Source organism: Ursus maritimus, unplaced genomic scaffold, assembly GCF_017311325.1.
Source record: "Ursus maritimus isolate PB19 unplaced genomic scaffold, ASM1731132v1 scaffold_19, whole genome shotgun sequence".
In the NCBI taxonomy this organism is placed as follows: Eukaryota; Metazoa; Chordata; class Mammalia; order Carnivora; family Ursidae; genus Ursus; species Ursus maritimus.
In genome coordinates this window covers 36,030,430-36,040,789 of record NW_024424341.1, presented here as the reverse complement: position 1 = coordinate 36,040,789, position 10,360 = coordinate 36,030,430, and the positions used below count along the sequence as shown (strand labels likewise).

Below are 10,360 nucleotides of genomic sequence, written 5' to 3'. Positions count from 1 at the left end.
GCCCCCCCCCCCCCCAGCATGGTCCGAGTGCCTGTTCTGGTGTGGGCTGGCTACGACCGTGCAGGCTCTGTCCTCCTGGAGCTCGTTCTAACGGCGAGCACAGATAAGATACAAAAAGGCAAATAAGATCATTAGGGGCAGTGGTCGAGCTCGAAGGGTCATGTGACGAGGGTGGGACGACGCAGCACGTGGTGGTCAGAGAAGGCCTCCCTGAGGAGGGGGCCTCGAGCTGAGCCCCAGCGGAAAAGGAAGAGCTTGCCGAGGTGCCTGTGAAGGGAAACCTGCTGCGTTTGGACCCGTGTTGCCGAAAGGCCATCCTTCAGAACGACAAGGAAGAGGCCTGCTGTCCAGCCACGGAGTGAACGATGAAGCAGGTGGTCAGGCACAGACCTGGCCAGTGCCAGGGCAGCCGGCAGGGCTGAGAGGCGGGGGCGTGGGGTCCCCCTCTTCACCCCCTGTGCCGTCTCCCGGGAGCCTTGCTGAGACGGAGGTGTTGATTCAGCAGGTCTGGGGGGCCTAAGGGCGTGCGTTTCTGGGGAGTTCCCAGGGGACCGGGCTGCTGCCGGCATGGCTCCAGCTTGGTGTAGGATGGCCTAAAGATTGCTCCCTGAGTAGACGGGATGCCAAACATGGGCAAACATGAAGTCCCAACAAGGAAAGGAGTGAGGCTGGGGATCGACAGCCCCTAACCCTGTCCCCAGCCAGCAACCTCCCCCACTTCTGGCCAGTGAGCTCATGTCCCCCTTCACAAGCATTTAAACCTCCCACTGGTGCGAGGCTGTAGGTCTCTAATGACCCGTTAGCACTGGAGCTTTCATGAAATTTAATGAACCTAGACCCTCTTTGGGCCTCAGGGAGGCGGGCCTGGGTGCAGGGTAAGGGTTCTGCTGTCTGGCCTCGCAGAGGCTCACGGTCGCTCCTGTGGGCTGTCCTGTCCTGCATGGGTGGCTCTCTACTTGGCAGAGAGGCATTCACGGGCAGAGGCTCTGACCCCACCACCCCCTTCCTTTTGTCCACAAATACCTCCTGAGAGCCGGCCACGTGCTGGGCATGTTTCTGGAGCTAAATGATACACAGAACAGACAGAGTCCTGGCCTTCCGGGAGCTTAGAGTCTGGTGGGTAAAGAGAGCTGAGAACCCTGGGAGACATGGATACTTGTAAATATCTGTGTCCTCAGGCCGCCAGACCAACCACAGGACCACAAACGGGGTGTTTAAAACAAATTCCTTCTCCGGGTCCCCGGGATGCACAGTCTAGAGCCGGTGTGGGCAGGGCTACACTCCCTCTGGAGGCTCGAGGGGAGGGTCCTTCCTGCCTCTTCCAGTTCTGGGGTGGCCCATGTGTCCCTTGGCACCTGGCCACATCCCTCCAATCTCTGGCCCACCGTCCTATGGCCTTCTCTTCTGAGAGACCCTTGGTTGTGGACTTAGGGCCCCCTTGGACCATCTCGAAGACCCTCATCTGAAGATGCTCAGTTACGCCTGCAAAGGCCCCTTTCGTTTAGTTACACCTGCGTTATTTACGTCTGCAGAGACCATGGCCGCCAAGTCCCACCCGGCGACAGGCAGAAGTGTGCCCAGGAGAGGCATGGCTCTGGGAGAGCCTGAAACAGCAGGGCTTAGCCCACCTCGGGGGTGGCCTGTCAGGAGGCTTTATGGAGTAGGCGATCTCGGAGAGGACGGGGAAGAGTGGGAGTCCCCCAGGTGAGGGGGCGCCCTGGAGGCAGAGAGGGAGCCGGGCACCGGGACAGTCTGGACGAAGAACTAGTGGCTGGAGAGAGCGTGGGAGTTCCTTCTGATTCTGAGGTTTCACGTTCGTCTTGCGGGGCATACTGCTTGTCCAGTGGCATGAACTGTGTCTGAAGACGGACATTCCAGTTTCCCCCAGGCGTCTTGGCTGTGTCTCCCAACTCTTGCGTTGCTCTCCTCCATGGCAACGTGGTGACCGAGTCCAGCTTGGGGACAGGTAGCCATCGGCCCTCGAGTGTTTAACCACGGAGCGAGCGGGGCTTGCGTGCATCGCTGGGGAAGGGGGCCCAGCAGCACAGCCGCTGTGGAGAACAGTTTGGCAGAATCTGCAGTTAGACCTACACGTCCTCTGTGATCCAGCGGTTCTCCTAGGCGTGTGTCCGGGGGAGTGAAAGGTACGTCCTCCAAACGACTGACTCTAGAATGCTCAGCACTTCGTTCCCCGTGGTCTAGGAGGGAGAGCCACCCAGATGCCTGTCATCCGGGGGCTGGAGAAACCAATGGCGGTTCTATCCTGGGGATGGACTAGCACTCCCAAAGTTAGGGACAAAGTGCTGGGGCCCCCAGTAGAGTGGGCCTCATGCACGTTACTCAGAGTGGAAGAAGCCAGGAGTGTGAAGAGGTCAGTGCTTTCTTCTGGGGGTGGGGGGGTGGGAGAAACCTTCAGCGTGTTCTGTCTGCACGCGCGTGGGTGGCACACGTGTGTGTTGTACCTCTTTCCATGATCCGTCCTCCTAACCCGCAACCTGTAGAATCTTAGGGGAGGGATTTAGACTCTGGGTTTCTGATGCCTCCTTTGTCCAACGGGGACAGGATGGTATGCGTCCCAGGTGCACAGACTTACAGCCCAAGAGGCCCCCTTGCTCTGGTAGTTCTCGTCTCGGGGTGGAGGAGGGCTTGGTGGCACACTGGGGAGAGGCCGCGGGGTGGCAGGTGGCTTCTGTGGGTGACAGGCCCAGTGGAGAAAGGGTATCAAAGTTCCAAGGGGCAGCGGGCTTGGGTGGTGAGCTGGGGGTGCCCCATGGTCCCACCCCGCAGGTCTCCTTGGTCTTCCTCATCAGTGGGCTGGTCATCCTGGGCTACGCTGCCTCCGTCAGCGGCCAGGCCACCTACCAGGGTGTGGTTGGAGAGCTGTGCGGCCCCATCGTCGGGAAGCTGTGTGAGGCCTGCTTCATCGTCAACCTGCTCATGATCTCTGTGGCCTTCCTCAGGGTGATTGGGGACCAGCTGGAGAAGCGTAAGTGCTGGCTCTGGAGTCGGGGTGGCGGGTTCCCCAGGGGCTTCTGGTTGATAAGTGGGATATGGGTGCAGGGCGGGGCCCTGAGGGGAGCAGCAAAGGCCAAGGCCACCCCTAAGCTCCTCACATCGTGGCAGAGGGAGACCTGGAGTAGTAATTACAGGCATGCTGAGGGTCACGGAAGGAGAGGGGCTGTGCTGGATGTCTTATGGGGACAACCCCATGCACGGGGCGGTGGGGGGAGCCAAGCCAACTGCAAAGAAGCCCCTTTGGAGAGAGAGCCAGTAACACCCTGAATTAGGGGACTTCTGAGACTGAGCCCAGGCCCCCTGGGCCTCTCATCCCCCATTGACGGTTTCCCTGCAAGCATTGTGTTAGCTGCATCCCCCCCACATCGATATGTTCTCTCTTTTTGTTTCACACATCGTACTTCCTAATTTTTCCTGTGATTTCTACTTAACTCATGGGAGGTTTAGAGTCGTGTGGTTCAATTTCCAGTTCCTCAGGAGTTTTCCAGATCCCCTCTTGGTTTCTGCCTTTGTCGTGTCACAGTTGGAGAACACACTGCATGTGGTTTCGGGCTTGGGCGTTGGAGGCTTGTGCTGGGCCCCTACACAGTCTGTCTTGGTGGGCACTCCATGGGCTCTTGAGGGCCATGCATTCTGCAGTTGGGCACTGTGTTTGAGAACTCTGCTCCAGGAGGTCCACGGCTTTGATCAGATCCTCCATAGCCTCGCTGATTTTTTTTTTCTTCAAATCTCGTTATTCTGTCACTTCCTGAAAGAGGGGTGTTAAAATCAGCTGTGATGGTGGATTCATCTGTTTGCCCTTTTAAATATTTTACTTATGTATTTATGTATGTAGAGAGCATGAGTGGGGGGAGAAGCAGAGAGAGGGGAGAGAGACTCTCAAGCCCAGATCGGGGGGCTCCATCTCACGACCCTGAGATCATGACCTGAGCCAAAATTAGGAGCCGGCACATACCCATGCCCCTATTTGCCCTTTTATTTCTTTTTTTTTTTTTTTTTTAAGATTTTATTTATTTATTTGACAGAGATAGAGACAGCCAGCGAGAGAGGGAACACAAGCAGGGGGAGTGGGAGAGGAAGAAGCAGGCTCATAGCGGAGGAGCCCGATGTGGGGCCCGATCCCGTAACGCCAGGATCACGCCCTGAGCTGAAGGCAGATGCTTAACCGCTGTGCCACCCAGGAGCCCCTGCCCTTTTATTTCTGTCCAGTTTTGCCTCCTGGTTTTTGAAGGTCTGTTATCAGGCTCAAGCCCATGAATTGTCCCTATGTTATGAAGTATCCCTTTTTGTTCTGGTAATGCTTTGCCATCAAATCGACCTTCTCAGCTATGAATGTCGCCGCACCGGCCTCCTTAAGATGAGTGTTTGCCGGCCTCTCTCTCCTCCCAGCTCTTCCACTCTGAGCCTAACTGTGCCTTGGGAGTTCCGGATGCATTTCCTGCAGACGGCATGTGGTTGGGTCTTGCTTTTTAGTCATCTTGACGATGTCCGATTTAACTGGAGTGTTGAGATTATTTTTAATTGGGATGTAATTATCAATATGGTTGGATTTCGGTCTCCCATTTGGCCATTGTGTTCGTTCTGTCACTTGAGCCAAAGGTGAGAAGGCCCCTGGTGCTGGGATACTGAAACGCACGACTTCCATGTCTTGGGAAGTACTCGGAGCCCAGAAAGCACGGAGGTTGGTAAATCTGAGCCTCCCGATGGGTAAATGGGCACAAAGGCGCCCTGCCTGCCAGCACCAAGTAGAGGCACGTCTGGTTTCACCTCTGGTTGTCTGGTGTGGTGCCGCGTTGAGAAGGATGCGGAGGCTGCACTCAGGCCCCGGAGCAGGGCAGCCGGAGGGATTAGTGCACTGATCGGGATACAGGCCACCCCAGCCCTGGGTAGATTGACTGGGGTTGAGAGGGCATTGCTTGTGTGTTGGTGGTTAGGTATTTTGAGATGTGTCTCTCTGTAGGCAAGCCCAGGCTTCTTGGGAGGGGGCTGAATAGAGCTTGGGGGTTGCTTGGGGGTGTCATTGCGTGCATTGGGTACAAATGACGGTAAGTGACAGGGGCTGAAAGACCTGGAGGAATATTCTAGAAAACGAGGGTTCAGGAGCCCAGATGTCATAACTGGGTAACTGACTGAGGAGTTCCAGGTATGTGAACAGGGCTTGTGTCCCTTCCCAGGCCCTGTGGCCTCTGGGTGCGTGCATGCCCTTGGCATCTGTGGCCTGGAATGCCTATTTCGCTCTCCTGCCTGGTGCCTGTGTGGAGCGACCACAAGGTGGGACTCTGCCCTTGCAGTGATTCCGTAGAAACAAGCTCTTCTGAGAAGCCATTCATTTCTTGCATGGTTGGCTTTATTGAGCATTTGGTGAGGCACAAAGAAGGGTTGTAGTCCAGCAGAGCAAGCAGCCCCAAGTGGGCCAGGGCTGTAGGGACCTAGGTCCCCCACCCGCCCTCCAGCCCCTTCTAGCCTCAGGCCATCTTGCTGCCCTCTAGCCCACCACCACTGTTGCTCTCCCCTCCCCCATCCATCTTGCCTCTTCTGTCAACTTCAAATTCTCCATCTTACTGTGATGGGTTGAAGAAATGGTCCTGGGTTCTTCGGTGTCCCTCCACTGAGAGGTTGGTGGGTGACGGGGGTGGGGTGGGGGGAGTCTGCGTCCCATCCCCTGTGAATCAGAATGGGCTCCCAGACACCTCGGCCCAGTAGAGTATGGCTGATGTGACGTGGTGCCAGTTGCAGGCCTAACCTTTAAGAGGACAGGCAGTTTCCACCAAGATCTCAGGGAGCCCCCAGCTGCCCGAGCCTAGCCTACTGGAGGGTTCGCGTGGAGAGATCTCAGGGTTGCAGGGAGGGCCCAGTGGAGCCCAGGCGTCCCCACCAGGCACCCAGTGTGGAGCCATCGAGGGTCGAGGGTCGTCCAGCCCAGCCCTCCAGTCAGCCACCTAGCCCCAGATGACCCCAGCTGACCTGCATGCAGCCGACCTGGGCAGCTCAGCCCTGCCCTAATTCTCCTCCTCCGGTTCCTGGTGTGGGAGAAAGTGGTCGCTCTGGGCCACTGTTGGGCTCAGTCTCCCAGTACCAGCGCTGGAAGGCTACTCCAGGCCCCCAGCCCACACACCCACTGGGCTCCTGAGCAAACCAAAACATGTTTACGAGAACTTGAGGGCCCAGGTGCCTTGCGGGCGGGCCATTTTGTCTTTCATTTGTTGCTGGATCCCAGCACTTCACGCAGTGTCTCGCCGGCTCAGGGAACGGCTGGGAATGGATTAGTGCAGGAGGCTTCCTTCCCCTGTGGTGGCCCGTGATGGGGTCCCTGTCCCTTCCCTTCAGGCTCACAGGCAGACTTAGTGCCCGTGGCCAAGCCCGCCCAGACCTGGAGCAGGGAACCCCATGGCTGGAGCCCCGTGGCTGGAGCTGGGGCCGTGGGCAGAGGGCGTGCAGTGCTCTCAGCGGGCCCTGCCCCCGCCCCTCTACCGCCAGTGTGTGACTTCCTGCTGCCCAGCGTCCCGCCGGCCCTGCAGCCCTGGTATGCCGACCAGCGCTTCACCCTGCCCCTGCTCTCCGCACTGGTCATCCTGCCCCTGTCCGTCCCGCGGGAGATCGGGTTCCAGAAATACACGAGGTACGGTCTGTAGACGCTTCCTGGCCGGCATCTGGCGGGGCTTCTCTCTGCCTGGGGTCTCGGGGAGCTGCCAGCCTCAGTCCTCCCATTTGGACAAGAGAAAAAAGCTGAAAGAGTATACAAGTGACAGGTGTGCGTGATGGCAAAGAGAGAGAAATAAGAACACTACCTGTGCGGACGTGCCCTGCTGCCGAGCTTTTGCTCTTTAATCACTATGGACTTCTTACGCACACGCGGGCCCGGGGAGACCCAAAACACACACTCCCGTGTTCATTTTACGGTCTGAGGCTTTGTGTATACTCTTGAAAAAATGAAGTCTGGCAGAAGCGTTCATCCGAGTTTCCAACCTGCCTTTCCCTGTTGTGCGTGACGACAGATGTTTCACTTTGAAACTGGAACAGAGAAGCAGTAGTCTTCCCACTGTCCCCATTGCACAGACAAGGAAATCGAGGCCCAGAGCAGTGAGACCTTTGCCTGACACCTTGCTAGTGTGGGCAGAGCTGGCGCTCAGCCCCCACTCTGCGGTAGCCCGGGCTCTAGCTGCCGGGTCTGGTGGCCGCACCGGGGAGGCCCCCAACGCCGCGCTCCATCTGTCAGCATCCTAGGCACCCTGGCCGCCTGCTACCTGGCCCTGGTCATCGTGGTCCAGTACTACCTCGGGCCCCAAGGCCTCGTTCAGGAGACCCGCCCTGCATTGAGGTGAGTTTGAGGGGGTGGCTCCTCATGGCTCCCGGGGTACTGTACGGGGATCCTTGGAGGAGGGACACAGAGTCCCAGCACCTCCCTGTGAAATCCTTCACGCGTCTGATGCAACAGAGCCCCACGAAGTGCCCGGTCGTCCTTCAGGCTGAACCCCAGCAAGTAAGGGCCAGGGGCAGACGGAGGGACACACACTCACTAAACGCCCCGCCAGCCTGGGGCTCCGAGGCTGTTGCAGACATCCCCCACAGCACCGAGGTGGCAGAGCTGGCACACGTGCCTGGGCAGAGGGAACGGGAACGCGTGGACGCTGGTGTGGCCCCACGGGCCTGAGCAAGGCCAAGACTGGGGGTGGGGTGGTGGTGTCCTGTGGGGATGCCCCACTGTAATGAGGACTTTGGTTTTGTTGGGAGGCCCCTGCAGGATTTTGAGCACAGCAGGGCTTGGGATCAGATCTGCTCATGGCGGGGCCAGCGCCGTGGGCGTGTGACCAGGTGATAGTCACCAGGGCCCTGTGCCCAGAAGGACCTGCACCTGGTTTAATGTTCTGTTGCCGTCCTGGAATTCTCAGTTGAACGAGGGGCTAACATGTTCATTTTGCACCAGACCACAAATTAATGTGGCCCCTCCTGGCTGGTGGTTTGGAAGAGGAACATCAGAAAGAGAAGAGGCCAGGGCGACTCTGAGCTTTGGGCTTGAACACTGGGAGGGATGCTCTTTCCTGGGATGGATAGGACAAGAGCAGGTGGCTGGGGGAGGAAGTCACGTGGGGACGTGTTAAGTTGGAGGCGGCTTGGAGACCTCTACTGAAGAGGTCAGGTGGCCGCTTGGACCTGTGTGTCTGGAGTTCAGAGAGAGGGGCCCGGACTGGAGAGAGAAATGTCGTTGGTGCCAGCCCAGAGGTGGCATTTAAGTCTGCCAGGCTGGGTAAGACCTGCCCCTGAGCCGGTGGCGCTCAGTCTGGGACCAGGAGGTCAGGGACAGGGGGTGGAGCCTGTGGAAGGAGAGAGAGAAGGCAAAGCAGGAGCATGGGTTTGCCTCCTCGGGGGTGCTGCAACACATGTCCCCAGACTGGGTGGCTGAGCCGAGCAGAAGTGCCTCTCAGTGGAGTCTGGAAGTCCAGAGGCCAGGTGTGGCAGGGCCCTGCTCCCTTAGCACCTCTAGGGGAGGCTCCTTCCTGACCCTTGCAGCTTCTGGCGGCCCCAGCCGTCTTTGGCATCCCTTTGCGTGTGGGTGACTCCCTCCCATCTCTGGCTCTGTCCTCAGGACCTTCTCCCTGTCTGTGTCGTTTCCCCTTCCTGTAAGGACACCAGTCGTTGAATTAGCATCTACCCTGCTCCAATGTGACCTCATCTGAACTTAACCAATGACATCTACAGAGACCCATTTCTAAGTTAGTCTTTGTTCCGAGGTTCCCAGGGGATGTAAATTGGCGGCGGGGGGGCGGGGAGGGGATAATATTTAACCCAGGATAGAGGAGGCTAGAAGGTGCACCTGAGAAGTCAGTGGACAAAATTTCAAGAAGGCTGGTGTGATTGCCGCCAAATGCTGCTGCTGGGTCACGTGGGACTGAGCCCCCGTGTTGGATTTAGTCATGGAGGCTGCTGGTGGTAGGATGAGCTCCATCAGGGCAGGAGAAGGGGGTGAGGGCCCAGGGGAATTGGGTTCAGGGGAGAGGGAGAGGGGCAGGGAAGAACATTCTTCTGAGGGAGGAGAGGAATAGGCAAGAACTGATGGGGGACCAAGCCAGCAGGTGCTGCTTATGCCTCTATGTCCCCCAAGGTGCTGGAGGCTGGCACCTAGAACTCCTTGTCAAAAAAAAGCTGGGGGACCTCTGGCTGGGGAGCACCAAGTGGGCTGGACCTAAAGGTTCTGCCCTGTGCACACCTCCATCCTCTTAGCGTGGATGGTGGTCAAGACGTCCTTGCACTGCTGGATTTGAGGGGTGCTGCCTGCCCACCCCCCCGCCGCCCCTGGCCTCGATGGGAGCAGGCAGCTCTGCAGGAAGTTGGGAATTCCTTCTAGTCACATCTTGACCAAGTTCTGCCTGCGCAGAGAATGTTGAGTGAACCAATGTCAGGGCAGATACATCTAGAAGGTGTAGCATTTAACATGCCTCCTTTTCCTGGTAATTAAGAACCTGTCTCCTAGTCAGGCTTGGGTACATTTTGCTGGTATTGTTGAAAACTCTTCAAGTTGAGACTGTTTTGAGTTGTACTTCTTGTGATAAGCACCTGTTCGCGCCTCTTCACAGAGCCTCCTCCTGGACCTCCGTCTTTAGTGTCTTCCCGACCATCTGCTTTGGATTCCAGGTAATGTCAGTGAGTGCGTGGAGGCATGTGTTGGTGCAGGCTGTTGTGCTGACGCCCTGCTCCCTCGGGAGAGTGTGGCCCTGTCAGGCAGGAAGTTAAGGACTCGCCATAGCACAGGACGGGCTGTCTCCTGGAGACCGTGCATGTCGGTGGGCATCTGGGCTCAGTGAGGAGTGCATTGTCATTGAACTCGGGAACCCGCCCCCCCCCAACACCAGCGGCACATTTGTTGGGTGTGGGGTAGATGTGGGGGTCCAGAATTTGTTCCTGCAGGTGGATCCTGCCAGGCGCCTTGGAGAGGAAAGAGCCTGCCTCAGGAGGCTTACAGGCCTGGAGGGCTGGCGGGCATCCAGGTGGCCGTGTGGCGGGGTGCACGGGGCAGAGACAGAATTTCTAACGCGGTGTCATGGAGTAAGGAGGGGTTCTGTGTGTGGAATCTAGCAGAGGGCCTTCAGAGGTAGCCCTGCATGGTTCAGAGACAGCCTTTTCCAAGCACTCATGCCTGAAAGGGACCTTGAAGAACGTGTGGGAGGCGGCCAGGTGAAGGGGAGGGTGGGCAGCTGGAGAGGACGCCCCGGTGAGCCCAGGAGGGCAGAGGGTCTCAGGCGCAGCGGGAGAGTGGCTGGAGCGAGCCAGGCGTCCCGCACAGTGCAGGAGGGGTGCGGTGGAGGGCATGGGCCCCGCTCCCTGCCTTCTGGTCCCTCTCGGGGTCTTC

The 10,360-nt window shown here is 58.1% G+C and overlaps 1 protein-coding gene across 1 annotated transcript in view; it reads left to right on the top strand.

Moving 5' to 3' along the window:
• Positions 1–10,360, top strand: part of SLC38A8 (solute carrier family 38 member 8) — a 20,150-nt gene that overhangs the window by 882 nt on the left and 8,908 nt on the right. The window contains exons 2-5 of the mRNA XM_040633029.1: positions 2,788–2,986; positions 6,493–6,634; positions 7,232–7,333; positions 9,588–9,645. Of these exons, the coding sequence (XP_040488963.1) occupies positions 2,788–2,986; positions 6,493–6,634; positions 7,232–7,333; positions 9,588–9,645 (501 nt within the window). The remainder of the gene's footprint in view (positions 1–2,787; positions 2,987–6,492; positions 6,635–7,231; positions 7,334–9,587; positions 9,646–10,360) is intronic.